The sequence below is a fragment of the Myxine glutinosa genome, chromosome 8 (assembly GCF_964187855.1).
Source record: "Myxine glutinosa chromosome 8, kmMyxGlut1.1, whole genome shotgun sequence".
In the NCBI taxonomy this organism is placed as follows: domain Eukaryota; kingdom Metazoa; phylum Chordata; class Myxini; order Myxiniformes; family Myxinidae; genus Myxine; species Myxine glutinosa.
Window position 1 is genome coordinate 13,685,497 of NC_136268.1, and position 22,909 is coordinate 13,708,405.

General features: G+C 47.2%; 1 protein-coding gene across 1 annotated transcript; it reads right to left on the minus strand.

The window, feature by feature from the left end:
* Positions 1 to 1,133: 1,133 nt before the first annotated feature.
* LOC144893222 (uncharacterized) lies at positions 1,134 to 6,915 on the minus strand. The gene is made up of 3 exons (XM_078782948.1): positions 6,854 to 6,915; positions 4,447 to 6,335; positions 1,134 to 1,454 (listed from the first exon to the last, which is right to left on the minus strand). The coding sequence occupies exons 2-3, from the start codon at positions 6,310 to 6,312 to the stop codon at positions 1,416 to 1,418; spliced, it is 1,905 nt and encodes a 634-aa protein (XP_078639074.1). The 5' UTR covers positions 6,313 to 6,335; positions 6,854 to 6,915; the 3' UTR covers positions 1,134 to 1,415.
* Positions 6,916 to 22,909: the final 15,994 nt, after the last annotated feature.

Sequence of the window (22,909 nt, forward strand, 5' to 3'; positions counted from 1 at the left end):
CCCTCCTGGCTCTGTCACCCCTTGGTGCCCTCTGGCACTGGGCTACCCGGGTCCGTCCTCCGGATCCTCGGGCCCCATCCACAACTACCGGCTCCCAGAGCCCACCTGCGGCCTCACCTGGCCGACATCCTCACAGTGGTGGAGTGCCCAAACCAACTACACACACTAACAGGCTACACGCCCAGCCATTTCCACAACACTAATGCATCCATCCAAATACCATTCTGTCACCCGCACCACAGATGCCAATATCCAACCACAATTTACCTATACCCTCTACCTAACACTTACACTACCCGCCCCGGGTATTCGTGAATACGGGTCCACTCTTCCCCCATTCACACCTTCGCACCACCCACTCCACTCCATCGTTTCCACCATACTCACTCCACGACCATCCATTCCAATACTCCACTTATTCCACACTCCATGTCTTCCACACAACCGTTTTCCATACCTGTTGTTGCACACCTGTGCACTCACACCTGGTGCCACCTGCACCCTCCTCCTCTTCCTGGACCATTTGGTCAGCACAATACACAATCACCTTCACTCACTCATACACTGCTCCACACACCTGTTCAGTTGCACACCTGTGCAATCATACCTGTTCAATCTCACCTGTTCAATCCTCAAACACACGGCATCATCTGAACTACCTGTTGCCCTGCTAATAGTGCAGGAGCCCAGAAACATTTGTTTCACATCTCGAGTACAAAAGGTTTGAGGCCTGGAATATATGCATCTATGATAGGAGACCCCAAAAAGGCAATTCTTAAGTTCTGCAATTCTGCACAGCAACCAGGGGGCGCCACCAAAGACCCCTAAATGTGACTCTTAATTCACAATTTGAGTACATCTTTCAAACTTGTCTTAAAATGTTCTCTATAGGAGTGGAAATCAGAATTCCCAATTCTTAAGTTTTCAATTTGTGTATTAGGTCGCTTAAGAACGACCTAATTAATGCTAATTAACGCTAATTAGCATTTTTAATTCACAATTTGAGTACATCCATGAAACATATGGCAATGTATTCCTTAGGTCATCCTAAATCAAGATCAGTCATTCTTAAGTATCCATTTCATGTATTAACCCACTTAAGAATGCACACTGACAAAAAGGAGAAACATAGATTGTATACAAACACAATGTTTTATTTTTTTATAAACTACACAAAAATGTACTTAGTATGCATGAATTATGCTTCAAAATCAGATCATAGTAAGTCATGTAGTAAATTGGCGTCCTGGTTCTACCGCCCATCAACAATTAAATCTCAAATCTCGGAACAAAAAACAATTTTTAATGTTAATTTTATAAAAATTAATACCTAATGTCTAACTTTTACTCTATTAGCGATATTGCTGTTTTATCTCTGACTATCGCTTATAAACTATTTAACATGTTTAAGCTAATTACCCTGAACTAAAAACAAATTTTAATGTATGTAAAAACTCAACTAACTATATCAACGAAAAATTATTGAATTTATCTCAAACATCAACATGATTGTATATATGTTGTTTTATCCAACATTCCTAACATTATTTTGCTTAAAATTTCAAAAACATTACAAATTCCCTGTCAGGATGCTTTGGATATGTACCGTACTGAATATAATCGTATGAACAGGTTTGGTCGATTGTAAACCTACACATCACCATCATCACCATCTCCTTCAACGTCCTCTTCATCAGAAGATGACTGCGCTAGGACCTCATCATCGTCAGCATCAGCTAATTCTTCATCATCTGGAACGAGCGACTCCGGAAGTTGGTCTCCCTCAAACCAGATGGGTTTATATTGATCTCCCACTAGTTCCCATCCGTCATCCTCTGATGGGTGTTGCTGGATGATTGGCTGGTCAGCATTGGCCCACATTCTTGAAACAAGCGATACACGCTTTATGTGGGCAGCAACCTCTCTTTCGCATGGAGGAATACTACTGGCATCAGCTCCCTTCAGCTTTTCAAGTGGGTTCTTTCCTCTTAACTTGGGCTTGTAAATTCTTTCAAAGGTCTTGAACCTGTAGGCGTTTAACGTTTCCTTCGACTTCTCTTTGGCTCCATACATTATAGCAGTGAATTTCAAGAGTGTGTCCTTGCATTTCTCGCTTGGCAGTCCATCTGTTGACAAAGCTTTGAAAGCTTGCTGTACATCGGGCATCTTTTCCAGCTTATTAAAGGGCTGAACCTTGCCCTTTCTTACAAATGCTGCGGTGTAATCCGAGCCGGTAAAGGCATGGAAGGCAGGGAGGGAACTGCACAGTTGTGGTCCCAGTGACTTGGATATCGCTGTTAGGTCAATGAGCCTCCGATTACGCTTGGATGTAGTACCGACATCCATCCAGATGTGGCTGCTGAATTTCTCACAATGATAGAGCAGAATAACAGCTATGTCCGTGTCTGAGGCGCGTATTACTACATTTCCATTCGAGGTGTCTGCTGCCTTTGCATGCATGCAGATCTTGGTATCCGCTTCTTCATGGTTGTTACTGAGCATGTCTACGGTATCTCGCTTGACCTCTCCTTCGCTTACGTGGAAATGGAAGCACTGGCCTGACGGAACATCTAGGAAGACATCACAGGTCCCAAGTATATGAGCGTATGCTTGATCCTGCCATTCTCTTGCAAGAAAATCAGGAAGTTCCCGTTTGAATGACCTGGACGTTAGCGCTTTGCTGATATCGTTGGGCCTTCTTTGTGCTGGACCAGTAATAATGTAGGATCTGCTGTCCTCGGCTGTTGTCCCCCATCTGGCTCTTTCTGCATCCTTCAGTGACGGTTGAGGGTAATCATCAAAGGCTACGTGTACCCGGACTTTGGACAATGACAATACTTGGTAGAGTATGCTCCTCGCTAGACCTCCATATGTGGGTGGTAAGTTTGGAGGTAGGGTGTGCAGAAGATATTGTCCATCTACTACGTATGCATTGATCTGTTGAGGTCCGTCTCCTTTGATCTCCTTGCTCTCCAGTAAGTTAAGCAACTTACTTTTATCTGTCTTGACCATGCTCTCATCAGGATTGCACATCGTGAGTGGTACTGGTGTAAGGGGATATTGGAATATATGCTGCAGGTCAACATCACGCTTTGATGCAAGGATTATTAGGCGGCCCATCAAATCACGAGTACACTTCAGAACTGCCACTTTCTTATCCGGTGTTCGTCTATTTCTGGCACATTCGTCTACGAATGTTTTGAGAGGAGCTTTCTTTATGGGTTGTTCAAACCTACTGTCATCGGCCTCGCATGCTGTGATGAATGCCTGGTGTAATGTCCTTCCACTTGCTGGCACATTCAGTAAACTTTCGCGGACTGTTTCACTAGTTGCCCTTCCTGTATGGATGTTGTACAACATGGTATCTGCATCTGTTTCGTTCCCAAACGGATTGCAACTATCCTGGATTTGTTTCACCATGGTTTTCACATCTCTATCGTCACGTTTTATTCGTGCAGGTCTCAGTTCAGCAGTTGTGTCTTCTTTGACTATCAGCCCAGCCATTTCGTGGAGTAGACTAACGAATGAAGCTCTAGTGGATTTCGTAAGCATCCAGCGAAGTCGTGCCGCATAATTATTCGTTGAAGAAGTGAATCCAGGTCTTCTCGAAGCTGCATCCGCGTTAATCGTCTGTTCTAGAGTCAAGTCGACCGGGCATCTACTGAATGGATGTTCTGTTCGTCGTACAGTAAAGACGCCTGCTTCCAGTATTTGACGTAGGCCAGGATGGCTGTCTTCCATGTTCATCAAATCGAGTTGGAACTTTGTCAGCCACCGACTGTAATTTACATGGTTTGTAGCAAAGAACAGTCCAATGAGTCCGGTCAGTGAGTATGTATAGAGATCGATATCATTCGTTCGAATCGCCCGTTCGAGCTCGTGGTATTTATGAATGTAATCTATATACATTCTCCAAAACTGGGCGGTTGCACCATGGCCTCCAGATCTTGTCACTTGGGTATATGCTTCATACGCGGCTGTGCATGCTTTGAAGACGTCCGAGTCTAGAGCAGACTGAAGCTGCTCCCACGTGGTCAGTTGAATGCTGCTTATCAATGCTTCTGTTTCTTCTCTGTGTGGGTAAGAGTCTAAGAAGGATGAGAAGTGTAGCATCTCAAGAGCAAGGGCTAGTATGGGGTGCAATCTCTTGCACCTGTTGAAATGTTTCCCCGTCAAAAATCCGTTTAAGGATCCGGTTGCAAGTACCTCAGATTCAGTCAGCATTTCTGGTCCTCCAGAGTTGGACAGGAGTTTCCCAATAGCCTTGAAGAAAGCCATTTCGATGTGGAATGGGCCTAACATTATGAAAATGTTATCAAATTTCGGTTTCTCAGTCACTTGTATTTGAAGTGCCGGCTTGGCTGCGCCCAGATCATAACTGACTATTCCGTATTTCTGTCCCGTCTCATTAGCACACCTCTGCGTGATGAGGAGAGTCTCCTGCACGACCTCTAGGCTGGTGATAGGCTGGCGTAAGTTTGGCATATATAGAACCTCTTGTTTTGGAAGGTGGTCACTGCAAATGCTTGCATTAAACCCAACCCACATAATAGGCAATACATCATTGCCAATGGCATGGCTCATCATCCACACGAGGTCCAGGTGGCGAGCCTTGTTGCTAACATCTGGAAGGCTGTAGACTGCAGTGTTTTTGTAACTGAACTTCGTCATCTTTGGTATCTTCCTATATGGCTGGAGTGCAGTATCTGTACTCTCAAGGGTTCTCTTCCTTTTGCCTGTCTTTACTTGCCGAGCACTAGTTGAGGTTGAAACTGCCATGACAGCAGATGCTTCACGTTCTTCATCAGGTGCTGGCACATTTTGGTACAGAATACCCATGGTATCGTGCAGCGAATTGGCTCCAGACATGGTTTGAGTCATCTCATCGAAATTGTCGAAGGCTAATCCGACTGGTTTACCTACGACTGTTCCTTTTGGACAAGCAAGCTTCTGTTCTTGAATGGATTCAGCTGTGGCAGTTTCAACTTCTTCCAATGTGTTGTAGCTTAAACAGTGACCAAACCTGTTCAGGACTTGAACCATTTTTTTACTGCCAGTGACCGACTTAACACTCATACCAAGAGCTACATGTTTTGCAGGTTTTGCGCGACCCCGTTGTACAATGAACAAGGCATCCTGACTAGACGAATTTGCGCGGCGCTTTACTGACTCTGTATATCGCTCTGGTTTTAGCCCTCCGTACAAAATATTGAAAAAATCTACTACAAGTTTTGGGGGTGACGAGTCCCCGTTTCTTAAATCCTCCAATGTCGGACATTCAGGAAGGTCGACCTTTTCAACCTTGAGCAACTGGTTGCGCAAAAGCAATGCTGCTTTGGCGATTGTTCTCTCATCAGTAGATGTGTAATCATATACAACACGAATTGCATCATCTGCGGTTTCTGCATTATATAAGATGTTTCCAAGCCTTTTCCCAAGTGAACTCTGTATCTTTATGCGCGCTTTGAAGTGACTCATCAATGTCCTAGAGAGGCTGAAGGCGCTTCCCCTGGGCGTTTCTGCGGATGCCGAACAAATATCAAGATAACGTTCATATACAGAATTAAGAAGTTCAGGTCTGTTGTCTATTATTACAGATTGCTCAATGTATGCAAAAATGTCCAACACACTGGTCTCAGAAGGCGTTTTTGTTTCACGTGTGTCCTTTTGGGAAACTCGATTGGCTGACAACAAATACGCACTTTTACATGAATGATGGTAGTGGGCCTCCTTGGCAATTAAATCCGTATCAACTACTTTTGGAATAACCTTACTGTCATTTAATGTCTTTGCTGCATTTTGGATCGATACACCGGCTTCAATGGTTTCACATCTTCCCAACAGTTCGACGCTTCCACCTTTGAGTCGTTTTATCTTTTTCTCACAGAATAGACAAACAGGTGGCAAAATCCCGGCAGATGATGTAGAAGGTGCCGACTCCTTGGATGGACGTAAATGTGGGGCATTGCTACGGTGAACATCACTGGCGGCTTTAACAGGCGGCGTTTGGGATGAGATGGCGGTAAAGTTCTTGTAACAAGAAACATGGTAACCATCCATTTCAGCAGGAGACGTAGGCAATCTCTGAACTACACCACAATAGACAGAGTCCTGGAAATGTTGCTTTTGCCGTCTATTAGCTGCTGCTGTTTCTACTGCTTCCCATTGCGTATCCTTGAAAGGTAGAACGTCTGGACGAGCTTTCTTGTCTGCACTGCGTTGGATGTGAAGAATACATCTGCGTTCCAATGATGAAACAGTAGGCTGGACAGTAGGCTGGACAGTAGGCGTAGTATTGGTGGCCGATTCCATGGTTGCATGTTTCAAATCATTGTCTGAAAAATAAAATCACAGCGGGTGGTCAGTGAGCATGGCGAGTCAGTCAGTTTTGGTCAGTGAAATCCAAAAGAAGTTATTTCAAATTTTGAGGCAATAAGTCATTATTTTCTACTCAGCTGTGGTTCGAACCTGAAATCGGTATGCATACAGAACTTTGGATACCCTCATCTGCCTGGACATTTCCTGCGCGCCACCTAGGCCTAGGGCTACATAATTCTGTATCGGCCCCGAATGCTTATTAGGCCTACAGCATAGTGTTGTTTGTTGGGTTAGGGTTAGGGTTGGGTTAGGGTTAGGGTTAGGGTTGGGTTAGGGTTAGGGTTAGGGTTACCATGTTTCTTGTTACAAGAACTTTACCGCCATCTCATCCCAAACGCCACCTGTTAAAGCCGCCAGTGATGTTCACCATAGCAATGCCCCACATTTATGTCCATCCAAGGAGTCGTCACCTTCTACAACCTCTGCCGGGGTTTTGCCACCTAACCCCAAACCCTAACCCTATTTGTTGACTTACCTAAGCAGTGATCTAGGCATTGCAGGCAACATCAGACATTCTGCAGCCGATTCAGAGAATCTATGGAGGGAAAGAGCAGGAGATTCCCCATGATTAGGTCCTATGATAAACCGACAACTCCCTCTACAGGGTGTCCCAGAAAGTTCGTCCCTCAAGATAGTGTCACAAACCTGGATTGATAATGTGTTAATATTTCCCTTTAAGTCACTGGTTATTATTCCCCAAACAATGTTGTATATTGGTCCCAGTTATTCACTGCAGGACAGTCATTTCTGTAGAGAGGCACTTCCTGTTTAGGGTGTAATTGGCTCAAGTTAGGGAAGAAGCCTCCCCATTGGCTGGGAGGCCAAAACTCCTTCCTTAACCAAAACTGAACACCCTCGATCCGGCCAGCCAGACAGGTGTGTGCATGCTCAGCACTGGTGTGGGTGTCTACTTGGGGCCTGCCCTCAGGTCAGCACTCCAGCCCCTCCCTTGCATATAAGGGAGGGCCAGCCAGGGAGTGGAGGGGGGATAGCAGCCAGTGACAACCCAAATTCCGTTACAATACTGACTGCATTCTTAAGTGGGTTGATGCATGAAATGGACACATAAGAATTGCTGTTCTTGATTCACGATGATCTACTGAACAGTTTGGGACCAATTTGAAAGATGTACTCAAATTGTGAATTAACACTCACCTTGCCAGGGACGGGGTCAATGAGTACATTTTGCGTTCTTAAGTGGGTTAATACATGAAATGGATACTTAAGAATGACTGATCTTGATTTAGGATGACCTAAGGAATACATTGCCATATGTTTCATGGATGTACTCAAATTGTGAATTAAAAATGCTAATTAGCATTAATTAGCATTAATTAGGTCGTTCTTAAGCGACCTAATACACAAATTGAAAACTTAAGAATTGGGAATTCTGATTTCCACTCCTATAGAGAACATTTTAAGACAAGTTTGAAAGATGTACTCAAATTGTGAATTAAGAGTCACATTTAGGGGTCTTTGGTGGCGCCCCCTGGTTGCTGTGCAGAATTGCAGAACTTAAGAATTGCCTTTTTGGGGTCTCCTATCATAGATGCATATATTCCAGGCCTCAAACCTTTTGTACTCGAGATGTGAAACAAATGTTTCTGGGCTCCCGCACTATAACTTAGTGCTCCCCGTCTTCCCTTTAAACTAAGCACATACCACGTCATTATCATCCACTCTACTCTACCTGCGTCCCCACTACAGGTGTCATTGTCACTAACTAATCTTATCGTTACCTAATGTCATCTTCTAGGGCCCTACACACAATATCCTAACCCACCCGGGCTAGTTTTCACTGCCATCAACCCCATAAGCTAGTGCTCCTTTGCCCCCCCTCGCCGTGAGGGATGGTGGATTGCCCATCCCACCACATCGGGGAGGTCCCACTATCAATTTTGCTCGTCCAAATTCCAACCAATTCAAAAATTTTCCATTTACTGCCAATTCTACCCACTATTATAAATTTCGTATCAAATCACTACCATCATCATCACAGTCCGCTATATCCTAGCCTCGGTGCGTCATGACATCATTAAACTCGGTTCGTAAAGCCGAGCAATGAATTCGGGTGGTTTGGTCACCTGCAGGTTGAATCCGTCCGGCTTTCGGTTCAAGGGAGGTGGTTTGGTTGGGCCGAGATTCCACGCACCATCTCGGCGCGGCACCTTGCGGTCCCAGGCCCGATGGCTCAATCTCCCCCGGTCGGAACCCCGTCCCCACGAGGGGGCACCGTGCCGCTTCCTCCCACTTGCCCTTGAACCGGACCGGTCGCCTCGCCCGACAAAGCCCGGACTCGACCGTGCGGGGCGGGGCCAAGCCCGAATCGGCAACGACGCTTCGAAGAGAAGCGACGCAGCATCGACCCGCGCTGGGCCTCGCACCCAACAAAGCACCCCGTGCCCCGAGTGCTCGCATCGGCTATCCGTCGCCCTAACCGCTAACCCGGTTACCGTCGATGCTTCACCTGCATGCTCACACGCATACACTACCCCTTTCACCCTCACCAAACCCGGCGTTCCAACGCCGTCCGTACATTCCACCAACGCTCTCTCTGTTACACACCACACCTCTCACGCACACTCTTGCGCACACTTCGGTCCACACCTCTCCTCCGTTACGTCCTCTGTAACACTCACCATGGGCGTGCACTCTTGCATCCACCCACCAACGCGTTCACATGGGCTCTCCCACACTCGCGCTACCACCAATTCAGGTGTGCTTTCTCGCACACGTTCCACCACCACCTTACTCTCCGTGTCACACTCACCCTCGCACGTACACTCCGTACACCCCGACGTGCATTCTCGCTCGCACTCGGTTTCACTCCCACACTTTATAACACACCCACTCGCCGACGCACACTTTTTCCTCACACGCGTGCCATTTCCACTCACACGGGACCCTTTACCAACGCCCGGGTGCCATATCGATCCCAATCGCGCGACAATTCTTTTGTCGCCAAACATCCTCCTGCAAAATCTACCCGCACAATATACAGCACGACTCACCTGGGGGATCCTTTTCTCCACGCGAACCTGCAAACTTCCATTCGGGTTAAGCACAGCATCGTGATGTGAGCAGGGACTTTGTACATTTTCCATTTCTCCCTGCAATTCCCGGGCTACCTCCGTCATCTCTTCAATTTTAATTCCCAGCACTGCTTTTTCTTTATTCACCTCGGCGACCGCTGGCTTTAATAAAACACCCTCCTCTACCTCAGCGGTCGCCGGCTTTTCCAAACCCCGGGTCGCGATTTCTACCCCTGTCATTGTACCCGTGCTTTTCTCAACTTCGTTCAACCGGCGCTTCTCGACCCGCGTTACCTCCTCGTGCACCTGTGGGACCTGCTCGCCCAACCTGCAGTCAATGTCTTCCTGTATTCTTTTTGCCGTGGCGTTCATTTGCTCCTGAAATCCAACCGGGTTGTACCTTGCTTCGTGCCTCACTTTTCCCATGTCTATCCCCTGGGTAGCCATCATTGCATCAAATCCCTTACTGTCACCCATCAGAGAGGCACCGAAATGCATCATCAAAACGCCCCAGTCCATTGGCACTGCGGGTCCGGCTACCGCCCGCTCGTGCGAGGCGCCTTTTTGCGCGCCTGAAACCTCGTGCGCGAGAGCGCCATTTTGTGCGTCTGATACCCCCTCAACCGCCTCCTCATTGCTCCCCTCCATTTGATCCTGGGTTACTCCTAACCCCTCCTCTAACTCACCCACCGGCATTCGATCGCCTTGACCAGCCATGGCGCGATTTCAAAATTCGGGTTTTATTTCTTTAAAACACAATTTTTCAGCAGCTCGTAATTTTGAGCGCATTAAGCGCGCTTCGGGTCCAATCCCACTTCCCGACACCAATTGTTACAGTACGCGGTTTAGGATGTTGTTTGCCAAGCGGAGGCTCCGCGACCGAACAGTTGTTCCCCGACTCACCCGATTCACCCAGAACTTTGGCCGTATCGCACCGCAGCTGCCCAATCTGGAAAAGACTAAAACGACGAAATGCAAAGAGGAAAAGGAATAAGACGAGAAGACGGACAGAAGAGTAATTGGATTTATTATACACACAAGCAAAAAGAAAGCAGTCACGTTTATTTACAACACATAAGACGCAGGTGACACAGTGCAAATACTAGCTTATACAGACTTAATTAAATACCCAGGGACAAGACACACAGAACAAACTCACGTACACAAGAAGGGTGGAAAGGCAGGAGGTGGATGGCTGGAGGGAGAGGAAGGTCCAAGGGGGTCCTGCAGCACGATCGGCGCGTTTAGCAGCCGCCGTTCCTTCGCGGCCCTGCTCAAAACCGCCGTCCAGGCCCCAAGCGGCTGTTGGGTGTTGTTGCTGCTGTGGCCGCCACTTGCTTTGCCAGGACTCATCTGACTCGTCTGGTCCAAACCCTCAACTCAACAACACTCTTGCACGTCTCCCTGTCCAACCACTCTTTCTCTCTTGGTCCAACCACTCTTTCTCTTTCTTGGTCCAACCACTCTTTCTCTCTCTTGGTCCACTCACTCCTCACCACCGACAACCCCACGCTTCTTGCGCGCGCGCCTTTATAGCGCCTCCGGCGATCAAGCCGCCGGCCTTCAGGACACGCCCATCGGTGTGCTCACCTCGGCCCTGGTTGGTCACGCGACCCTCTGGCTCCGCCCTTGATGACGACGGGCGGGCACGCCCCTCTTCCCCGACCCGAGCACATGTTCAATGGTGGTTTTGGAGTGGATGTAATTGGCAATCGAGGCTTGGCAATGACGAAAGGGGATGTGAAAGGAAATGGAGATTTTGGGGATGGGAATGAAAGGGGATCTATTCCCTGTCACTGGTGCAATGGAGTACTTCAATTAATGGGAGACACAGCCTTACCCTAAAACACAGAATAAGATATAACTATCGAACAGGGGTCTTCTATTATTGGCTGACGTGTATGCTTGTGGACTAATTATGGGATGCCCTTTGACCTTTACACAGCTCCGGAGGCAGGGGGCGCAGAATAAACAATAATAATAATAATAAAGCACACAATCAAAAAAATATACAGTCCTCATATCCGCAACAATATGGTTAGACACCAAAAACATCTTCCTATGTCCACTGGTTCAAAAGTTATGGTATTTTACGTAAAAAAAAAAAAGTCTGAAATTTGGTGGCCATCTTTGATTTTTGCTAATTTAGAGTATTTCTCGTGCTCTTATTTTGTTTCCAATGAATTGTTGACCCCTACATATGAGTTTAGATGAAATGGAATAAATATTGTATGACACTTGAGTGAATAGTATTGTTAATTGGCAAATATTTTTTAAAGAAATTGAGTTTTGGTGGTGGCCATTTTGAAATTCAAAATGGAGGCCCGAAATGTTAAAGGAAAAACTGGCACCCTTTTTTTCTGGCACCCTGGCACCCTAAATGTTAAAAAAAATACAATATCACCTCTATCTCTTTGCTGATGAATCTACTCTCTGTCGCTCCCTTCCTCATCCTTCAGATCGGCAGTCTGCAGCCTCCTCACTCTCTGCAGACCTGGACAAAATCACAGACTGGGCAAACAAGTGGAACATGTCTTTCAATCCTGACAAATATCACACTCTTACTATGTCTCTCCAAAGAGGCCGACTGGAAAACCCTCCCATCCACTTTCTGAATAATCCTCTCCAAGAAGTTCGGTCACTCAAGCTTTTGGGTCTCACTATCTGCCATGATCTTTCCTGGGAAAACCACATTTCAAATCCGGCCTCCAAAGCCAGTCGCCAACTGGGCATCCTCCGTCGTGCGAAGTCCTTCCTAGACACACCTGAGCTCCTCACCACATACAAGGCTTTCATCCGCAGCTCAATGGAATACTGCTCTCCCCTCTGGGCTGGTGCTCCTGCCTCACACCTAGCTCGTCTTCACGCTGTTCAAACCAAAGCGTTCAGAATCATTGGAATCTCCCGCGATGAAGCTAACTCCAAGGGCCTTTCACTCACTCACCGCAGGCAGGTTGGTGGTCTTTCCGTCTTCTACTGACTCCTCTCTGGCCTTGCCCCCCCAGCTCTCTCTCGGCTCTGTCCCCCAAATATTCCTACAGGTCGCACAAGATCTGCCTGCAACCCTCTTATGGTTAAACTGCCAAAATCAAGACTCTCTGCTCACATTCACTCCTTCATTCCTCTTTTCTCCTGCCTCTGGAACAAACTCCCTCACTCTCTTCAATCCCACTCCACCCTCCAGGTCGTTAAAACAGCTGTTCACCACCATCTCTTATCTTCCCCCATCCAAAACCTTGATCTTTTCTACCCCCGCCAATTTCACCCCAAATCCACTTTTTTGAAATACCAACTTCTGTCCGGGAAGTCCTTGGTGTCCTTGTGTTTTATACTTCTCCCACCCCCCTCCCTTCCCACGCCACCTCCACCCAAGCCCTCTCCCTCCCACACATCTCCCTGCTCTCAAATGTTGTGTTTGTGTGTTCCCCTTCTCTCCCCATCTTGTCTTCCGCTCCCTCTTTTCATATAATTTGTTTGTCTGGTTGATTTGTTTGTGAAATAAATGTTAGCTCTTTCACGAGCCTCGATTCAGTATCAAAAAAGAAAAAAGAAAAAAAAAGGTGTTCATTGGCAAACTTTAGTCTTGCCCTGATGTTCTTTCTGGACAGCAAAGGTTTCCTCCTGGCACACCTCCCATGTAGATCAAATTTGTGCAGCCTCTTTCTAAAGGTAGACTCGTGCACTTTGACATCAACAGTGGCAAGAGCTACCTGCAGGTCCCGTGATGACATTCTGGGGTTCTTGGAGACTTCTTTCAGCATCTTGCGGTCTGCCCTCGGGCTGAACCTGCTGGGGCGGCCTGGCCTGAACAAGTTGGCAGTTGTTTGGAATCTTCTCCACTTGTAGATGATCTTCCGGACAGTCGAATGATTGATTTCAAATTGTTTGGAGATCTTTTTAAATCCCTTCCCAGACTCGTAGGCATCTATAACCTTCTTTCTGAAGGCCTCAGAGAGCTATTTTGATCTCGGCATGGTGACACCGCACACTTCAACAACAAAGAGCAAACCAAACTAAATGTCTGAGGTTTAAATATGACAGGTTCCTCCAATATCTTCTCTAACGATGTTCTGATTATTTGCACCTGAGCTGGTGCACCTGATTCAAATTTTAGGTATTTGAAGTAGTGATAAATGTAGGGGTGTACTTACTTTTTCCACATGTGAAATTTGCATTTATGTTTATTTAAATTATACAATGGACTACAAAATGTAAATGTTTCATGATATTTGTTATATTATATCACCTTTACCTATCAATATTGTTGAAATGAAGATCAAATAGCTGCATGTTGAAATATGTTGAAAAAGTCAAAACTTTACATGGGGTGTACTTACTTTTTTGCGTGACTGTATATATATATATATATGTATAACATAATATTGCAATATAGTTATTGTAAATATATTACAAACATAATATTTTAATTCAAATTATTTCTGTAAATGATGTTAACTTCACAACATCTTATTCTTCTCCTCTTCCGTTTGTGAGGGATGAAGTACAATGCTACCAATCTCCTGCCCTGCCTTAACCACGATTCTCCGCTCTGGAGTTCAGCCAACTCTGTCCTCCCTCCAACCACCCCCAACTTACACAATCCCTGTTCACACAATCTTCCCATCTCATCCATGGTCCACCTCTTTTCCTCCTACCTTGTTCCCTCAACCTATCCACTCTCTTTGCCATTATATCTTCCCTCATCCTCACCAAATGTCCAGATCTTCTCAGGCAGCATTTCACCAATCTCCCTGTCACGCTCATCTGCAAACCAATCTCCTCCCTCAGTTCATCCATTCTCCTTCGATCCATCCTCTTCACTTCCTCAATCCTGCTGACTCAGTTGTTATCACAAACCTGCAGCCTCTGTTCTTGTCTCTCCGTCAGTGCCATCGTCTCCAGACCATAAAGGTAGGCTTGCTTCACACTGTAGAAAACAAAGCTTTCAGGATCATTGGAATCTCCCACGATGAAGCTGATTCTGAGGGCCTTTCACCCACTCACCGCAGGCAGGTCGGTGGTCTTTCTGTCTTCTACCAGCTCCTCTCCGGCCTTGCTCCCACAACTCTGTCTGTGCTGTGTCCGCCAAATATTCCTACAAGGGAAGGACGCACAAGATCTGCCTGCAACCCTCTTCTGGTGAAACTACCAAAATCAAGACTGTCTGCTCACCTGCACTCTTTTATTCCTCTTTTTTCTCACCTCTGGAACAAACTCCCCCACTCCCTTCAATCCCACTCCTCCCTCCAGGTATTTAAAACAGCTGTTCACCACCATCTCTTATCTTCCCCCATCCAAAATTTTGATATTTTCTACCCCCGTTAATTCACCCCAAATCCACCTCTTTCAATCTCTGTCTTCATTCCTGAAATTCCTAGTAGTGTCAATTTGTTGCTCTCTCTCATGCAATTTGTTTTATACCGTGTAACCCAACCTCCTCCCAAGCCCTCTACCTTCCACAGATCTCCCGATGTCCCTGTCCACTACTGTTGTGCTTGTGTGCTTCCCTCTCTCTCCCCATCTTGTCTCCCCCTCCCTTTATTGTTTTATGTGTCTGTTTATGTTTTTTGTGTTTTATGTGCTAATGTGTGTTCAATGTGCTAGCTCTTACATGAGCCTTAATCTTGTATCCAATTTTTTTTAAAAAATCAGAACCGTTCCTGTCAATCTCCTTGAAATATTTATGTCAGCCATTATTACACCCTCCACTCAACTCCACACCATCACCTTCACACCCATCTGAATCCTCCTCCGCACCTCTACCTCTGACTTACCATCCCCCATCATTGTTCTACCCAGATACTCAAACCTATTTCCTTGTCTGATCTCCTTCCCCTCAAACCTGATATTAATTATTTTCTCTGCTGCCCGACCCACATCACGTCCTTCTTCTCAATGCTCATATTCTGCCCATATTTATCAAATTCCTCCTTCCACTCCCCAAGTACTTCCTGCATCTGCGGCCCACTCTCCACCACAACAGCCTGATTGTCCACATGCAACAATACAACATCCTCCCCATACTATCTCCCCCTCATGTTTACCTTCCTGCTTAACAGCTCCATCACCATGATACACATGCGCGAGCTGACAGCGCTTCCCTGCCTCAAACTGATGTTCACACTGAACTCCTCCAACATCCGAGGACCAACCAAAATTCTTCCCTTCATTCCCTCGTACATCCCTTCCACCAACCTCACTTCTGCTTCCGGCACTCACATCCATCTCAGTGTTGCCATCACCATCTCTCTTGGAACAGTGTCATAGGCCTTCTCCAGGTCCACAGATCCCAATGCCTTTTGACCTTGCAACTTCAACCTCTTCTCCATCAGCTTTCTCAATGTGAATGTCTCATCCGTTATTCCCCTACCCTTTCTAAATCCTTGCTGCTCTTCTCCGATCTCCTTCTCCACACTCTTCCTTATCCTCTTATCCAGAACCCTCTCCACCACCTTCATGACATGACTAAGGAGTGTAATGCCCTTGTACTTCCCTGCATCTTCATCATCCCCCTTCCCCTTCCATATTGGCAAACTAACCCTGTCCTTCACTACTCCGTAATTGAACCATCTCTCAAACGTACATTCAACAACTTCTTCCTCCACCTGACTCTGACTTCTCCCACTGCAATTATCATCTCTGTACACTCATCAATGCCTGGTGCCCTTCCCTTCTTCATCCTCTTCAATGGCACCTGCGCTTCCTCTTCCGTGGTCTCCGCCAACACCACTTTCCCTACCACACAACTCAGTAGCTCAAGCTCACCAATGCTTCCTTCCCAGTTTAACAGCTTTTTGAAATATCCTTCCCACACCTTCAATACTGCACCCCTCTCCGTCACTAGCCTCCCACCACCATCTTTAATCACCGTTCCTCTCCTTCAATTTCTTCCTATCCTCAACCCTGTCACAAGCCAACTTATAGATCATTTTCCTCATGCCATTCTCTTCCAACTTGTTGTACACCTCCTCTTCCATATCATTCCTCACCTTATCCACAGCTCTCCTTGCTGCGTCGTTCTTCTGCCCATACAGGTGCAGCGACCACATATCTGGCTGCCTCCCTCTATCCTTGATCTTCTCTATCCTCTTCCAAACCTCCTTCTTTTCATCAACTGCCTTCGCTTCTTCCTCCATCCACCATACCTGGATTATATGCCTTGACGATGCGCCCTTTCCTAACACCCTTCCAACACTACACTTCTGCAATTCATCTAAAGGCCTCGCCGTACCTCTTCCATTCCAACTCCAAACCTTCCTCTACTTCGGTTGCTCATACCTGGCCCTCATCCTCTACTTGTACTCTTCGACGACGTTTCCTCTACACTTCCCCCACCTAATAACATTCCGAATCCTGCTCTTAACCGTCCTCCTTTTATTCATACTCACTATAAACACCACACCACAGAGTGGTAACAAGTTCTCCTGCCACTGCCTTACAATCCTTAACCCTCAAATGTCGCTTCCGTACCATCACCAAATCCAGTTTGATTCTATGCTGTCCACTCCTATAGGTAATCGTGTGGCTTTCCCGCTTTTGAAAGAATGAACCAGCTATGGCCATCTCATTTCTCGCCACCAGCCCCACCAGCTCTTGACCTTATTCCTCATTCACAAACTAAATTTACCAACACATTCCTCTTCACCCGGCTCTGCTACTCTGAAATGTGCGGTAAAGTCTCCATCTCAACATCCCCTAGTCCTTGCAATGCATCACATCCATCTCAACATACCCATCATCCTCTCCAGTGCATCCCTGAATTCCTGCTTCTCCGCCCACAGTACTTTCCGTTAGTGGCCCATACACCAACAAAACACACACCGTTTTCCTCTGTATCACCATCTATGCCATAACTCTCCAACCCTCTCACTTTTACTCTCTAACCACCTGCTTGCTGATCTCTTCCGATACTATTATTCCTACGTCAGTACTGCAATTAAATAATGGTTGTGATCTGCTGTAGTTCCTCCCTGGCGGTTGAGATAAGCAATGCCTTATAAGCGGTTGGGTATGGGTGCGAGGAAACTGCCTGTACTCTGTGACGATTCGAGCTGGTAAGCATAATTGTCGCTTCTTTATAAGGCTTGCTTTTATAGGGTTTTTTATATGGCCGTTCGCTAATATGTGATTATCCTCTTTGTAGATGACATGAAAGATTTGATTTCAATAAAGCTCACTATTTGGAAGGAGTTTGTGGAATCATATCACCACATTTTTATTGAAATCAATCTTTTAGCTCGGAGTCAACATGGACAGGTTACTGCAACTCAAAATGTTCAATGGGGACCCTTAGGTGACGGATTATTTGACCCAATGGGAATGCTGGCTTCGGGCTTTGACTAATTATACAGCCACGATGCCAGACATGACCGATGAGCAAAAATTGTCTGTGCTCACCTGTCACGTGTCCAACACCATTATGTTATCTCTCAAATGTTATCTTCAGGAATTGAAGAAACTCGGGAAGGACTGCATGACAGAGTCTCGAATGGCCGCTGAGACAGCAGATGATTTGATGGGAGACGCCTTCGTAACTGGCCTCTCGTCCCTCGCGATATGGCTAAGTTTACTGGAGAAAATAGCTATGACGCTCCAAGATGCTTACGATAAAGCTCGCGTCTTGCAGCTCACACAAACTCGCTCCAGGCATACCTTACATAACAGCAGGAGCTACTGCTAAAGCTTACATGGAGCTAGCCAGTCATGCCGAGCGACCCCTTGCGGGCGCTGCGGCCACTCCGGGAGCTATCGATGCTCCACCGACGCCCGAAGAAGAATCCCAGGATACAACGGCTGTGATTTCTCCTTCCGAGAATGCAAAGTGCTACTTTTGTAGAAAGCGATGGAATGCATGGGCTCTTTGTCCCGCCAATGATGCGCTGTGTCATACTTGCGGGGAAAAAGGACACTTTGCGAAGATTTGTCGCTCGATAAACGTGACGTACTACCCTCGCGGGAACTAACACTTCGCGGCAAACCCACTCCGTGGAGCCGGCTCTGTCACGGAGCCTTTCCAGCATGGTGCTACCTGTACTTGTCGAGGGGAAAGCTGCAGATGCCCTGATCAAAACGGGAAGCAGCGCAAGTTATGTCTGTCGAGTGCTGGTTAAACGGCACGGGTGGACAGTTGGCCCAGCTATGAAGCAAATCTACTTGGCATCTTCAGGCCTGTGGACGTGCACGAAGGGGATGTGCATAGTTAATCTGGTTGTCAATGATATTGTGTATCCTGATGTAAAACTCATGATGGTGTCAACTTATGCGCCGGTGTGTTGCTGGGCCATGACTTTTTGCATAGACATGGGTGGTTGGAAATGCAGTTCGGAGCCGGGGAGAATACCCTTTCTGTTTGCGGTCTGGCCGAGATGGCTATCGAGCCCCCTGCTCTCTTTCCTAGCTTAACTGCCGATTGTAGACCCCAGACCATAATGTCTAGGCGGTACACTCACACCCACACACAGTTAATCGCTGATGAGACTAAACGATTGCTACAGGAGGGCATTATAGAGCCTAGTAGTTCTCCGTGGAGGGCCCAGGTGCTCGTGGTGCATATGGCAAATCATCGCAAGCGCATGGTCGCGGATTATTTGCAGACTATTAATATATTCACACAGCTTGACGCATATCCATTGCCCAAATTGGATGATATGGTATGTGACGTGTCTAAGTACCGTGTATTCAGCACCTTGGATCTAAGAAGTGCGTACCATCAGATACGTGAGTCTGACAGACCCTATACTGGGTTTGAATCTGGCCAAAGGCTCTATCAATTGTGTCGCATACCTTTCGGAGTAACAAACGGTGTAACTTGTTTCCAGCGTGCCAATTATGACATTATTGCAAAAGAGCAATTGAAAGACATTTTTGTGTACGTTGACAATGTGACAGTTTGCGACCACAATCAAGAAGACCATGATGCCAATTTGCACAGATTTCTGTTGGTGGCCCAACAGTACTATTTGACTTTCAATGAGGAGAAATGTAAATATTCGGCCCAGGCGCTAGATGTTCTCGGGTACACAGTGACCGGAGGCGAGATAAAATAGGATGCTGAGAGACCACCCTTTGCTCGATATGGCGGCTCCGTGTGACCGTGCATCTCTGCGTCGTGCCTTGGGTCTGTTTGCACATTATTCTCGGTGGGGCCAAGGCTACTCGGAAAAGATTTGTCCTCTCGTGGATTGCAAGGCGTTCCCTCTAATGATGGGTGCCAAGGCCGCATTCCAGCAGCTGAAATAGAACATAGCAGGCGCCTGCGTGACCTCCATTGACAAGACAATACCCTTCCTAGTTGAAGCAGATGCTTCAGATTTTGCGATCACTGCAACACTAACTCGGGGGGGGGGGGGGGATGGAAGCCTGTGGCATTCTTTTCGTGCACCCTGTGCAACAGTGAACGTAAACACTCTGCTATCGAAAAGGAAGCCTATGCTATCGTTGAGTCGATCAGGCGATGGCATCACTTTCTATTGGGCAAAAAGTTTCAACTCATGACTGATCAGCAGTCTGTGGCATTTATGTACGACCATCGGCATGCACAACGCATTAAGAATTAAAAGATATCGAGATGGTGAATCAAATTGGCCGAGTATTGCTTCGACATAGACTATCATCCAGGACGCGATAATCTGGTGGCCGATGCCTTGTCTAGACCTGAGTTGTGCAGGCATGACGTCTGATGATTTGAGAGTGATTCATGAATCTCTATGCCATCCTGGGGTGGTGCGTCTCATGCATTTTGTTCGCTGTCGTAATTTGCCTTTCTCGGTAGATGACATCAGACGCTTGTGCCGTTCATGTTCGGTGTGCGCTGAAATGAAATGTCGTTTCTACAAGCCACCGATGAGGACTTTGATTCAAGCCGGCCATCCTTGGGAGAGATTGGGTATCGATTTTAAGGGACACTTACCACAGTCGGGCCCGCACCGTTACATGCTCACCGTCGTAGATGAGTATTCGCGATTCCCATTTCTATTCCCTTGCCCTGACATGTCATCTACTACAGTCATCCACTGCTTGCATCAACTGTTTTTACTGTTTCGATACCCTGCTTTCTTGCATTCTGATAGGGGGGGGGGCTGTGTTCATGTCTCAGGAGGTGAGGACCTTCCTCCTGGAACGGGGCATCGCCGCCAGCCGGACCACACCGTATCATCCGCAGGGGAACGGACAGGTCGAACGATTTAATGGCATAGTCTGGAAGGCCGTGGAAATGGCTCTGAAAACTCGTGGCCTGAATTCTAATGAGTGGGGGTTAGTGTTGGCAGAAGCCTTACACGCCATCCATACTCTCCTATGTACCACTACAAATGAAACTCCACACGATCGATTGTTTCGTTATCAAAGGTGTAGCGCTAGCTGCCAGGCTGGCTTTCAGAACCCGGACCCGCTTTCTTGAAGCGGATGGTCCGTCATAGTAAATACAAACCACTGGTTGATCAGGTACACGTGCTGGAGGCAAACCCGTAATACGCTTAGGTTCAGATGGCGGACGGACACACGGCAACCATATCGGTTTGGCATTTAACTCCTTGTGGTGCTGATTCATGTCCTGGTATGAGTGAGGGACATGGGGAGGGGCTGAATGCACTTAACACACCTGCGTTGTGATCTCCGGTAGCGGATTCTTCTTCGGGGTCCTGATTGCCTGATGGCGTTCCGATCCGTATGGAGCCCCCGAGGCCAGAGGTAGATTCCACTAGTCTGGCTGAGCCCAACATTGTAGATTCTGAGATCAGTTCTGTCGGCTATCGTACTGAAGCTGGACGAGTGAGTCGGAAGCCACTTCGTTTGGGGTTGTAGATGGGTTCTCTGCTGATGTACGATGTTTATCTGTGTGCCTTATATGCAGTAGTACGATTTACATATCCACGTCCTTCGCTGAAATTCTTTATTGGAGGGATAATGTAATGAAATAATGGTTGTGATCTGCTGTAGTTCCTCCCTGGCGGATGAGATAAGCAATGCCTTATAAGCGGTTGGGTATGCGTGCGAGGAAACTGCCTGTACTCTGTGACGATCCAAGCTGGTAAGCATAATTGTCGCTTCTTTATACGGCTTGCTTTTATATGGTTTTTTATATGGCCGTTCGCTAATATGTGTTATCCTCTTTGTAGATGACGTGGAAGATTTGATTTCAATAAAGCTCACTATTTGGAAGGAGTTTGTGGATTCATATCACCACAAGTACACCCTTCCATCCCCACCCGCATGCAACATCTAGTATCCTCCTAGCAACCTCCTCACCCTGTCCCATTTTCATCTGGTCTCCTGCACACACGACACTCCCAACCTCCTTCTTGGCATCATCTCCACCACCTCAACCCCTCTCCTCCACATTGATCCCACATTCAAACGACATAATGTTTCTGAACCTATCTCTATTCTCTTCCAAACTCTCTATCCTCTTTCAGGACCTCACTTCTGAACTGCTGCCCACCTCGCAATCCCGCTCTCTTGATTGCTGGCAGAGCAGCAGCCATGGCCACAGTGCAATAGACGCGGACACATAACATAATCCACAGGAAAACACTCGCAAGTTCCACCCCCTTGGCCCCGTCCCCATCCCCCCCCCCCCCCATTAGCATGATGCTAATGCAGCACCCCAAAAAGCCAATGAGGAGTGACAACCAGTGAGAGGGAGGTGAAACCCAGCAACCAGCACGTCATAACAAAAGGGGAGGGGCGGGGGGGGGGCGTAGAAATGTGAAAGATACAAAGATCCCTAACTCATAGCCGTAGCTCCTTCCCTTAACTCCAAGCCCTAATGCCTATCCCCAGCTCCTAGCCCTAACGCCTATCCCCAACTCCAAGCCCTAACACCTCGCCGTAACTCCTAGCCCAAACTCCTAGCCCCAACTCGTAGCCCTAACTCCTAGCCTTAACTCCTAGCCCCAACTCTTAGTCCTAACGCTTAGCCCTAACTCCTAGCCATAACGCCAAGCCCCAGCTCCTAGGCCCAACTCGTAGCCCTAACTCGTAGCCCTAACTCCAAGCCAGAACGCCTAGCCCCAAACTCCTAGCCCCAACTCGTAGCCCTAACTCCTAGCCTTAACTCCTAGCCCCAACTCTTAGTCCTAACGCTTAGCCCTAACTCCTAGCCATAACGCCAAGCCCCAGCTCCTAGGCCCAACTCGTAGCCCTAACTCGTAGCCCTAACTCCAAGCCAGAACGCCTAGCCCCAACTCATAGCCCCGGCTCCTAGCCCAAACTCCTAGCCATAACGCCTAGCCCCAACTCGTAGCCCTAACTCCTAGCTCCAACTCCAAGCCCTAATGCCTGGCCCTAACTCCTAGCCCTAGCTCCCAGTCCTAGCAAAATGTTGGGAGGAAACCAGAGAGATAGATTTCAGCATTACTTCCTCAGGCAAAAACGCAGCAACATTTACAAGCTACCAGAAGTCCATCAGCAGGGAAGCAGAATCCGCACAGCATCAGGATCTGGTATAATCGTAATGAAATGCGTTTTATAGGTGTTTGAATTGATTGTGATGTTGTGCT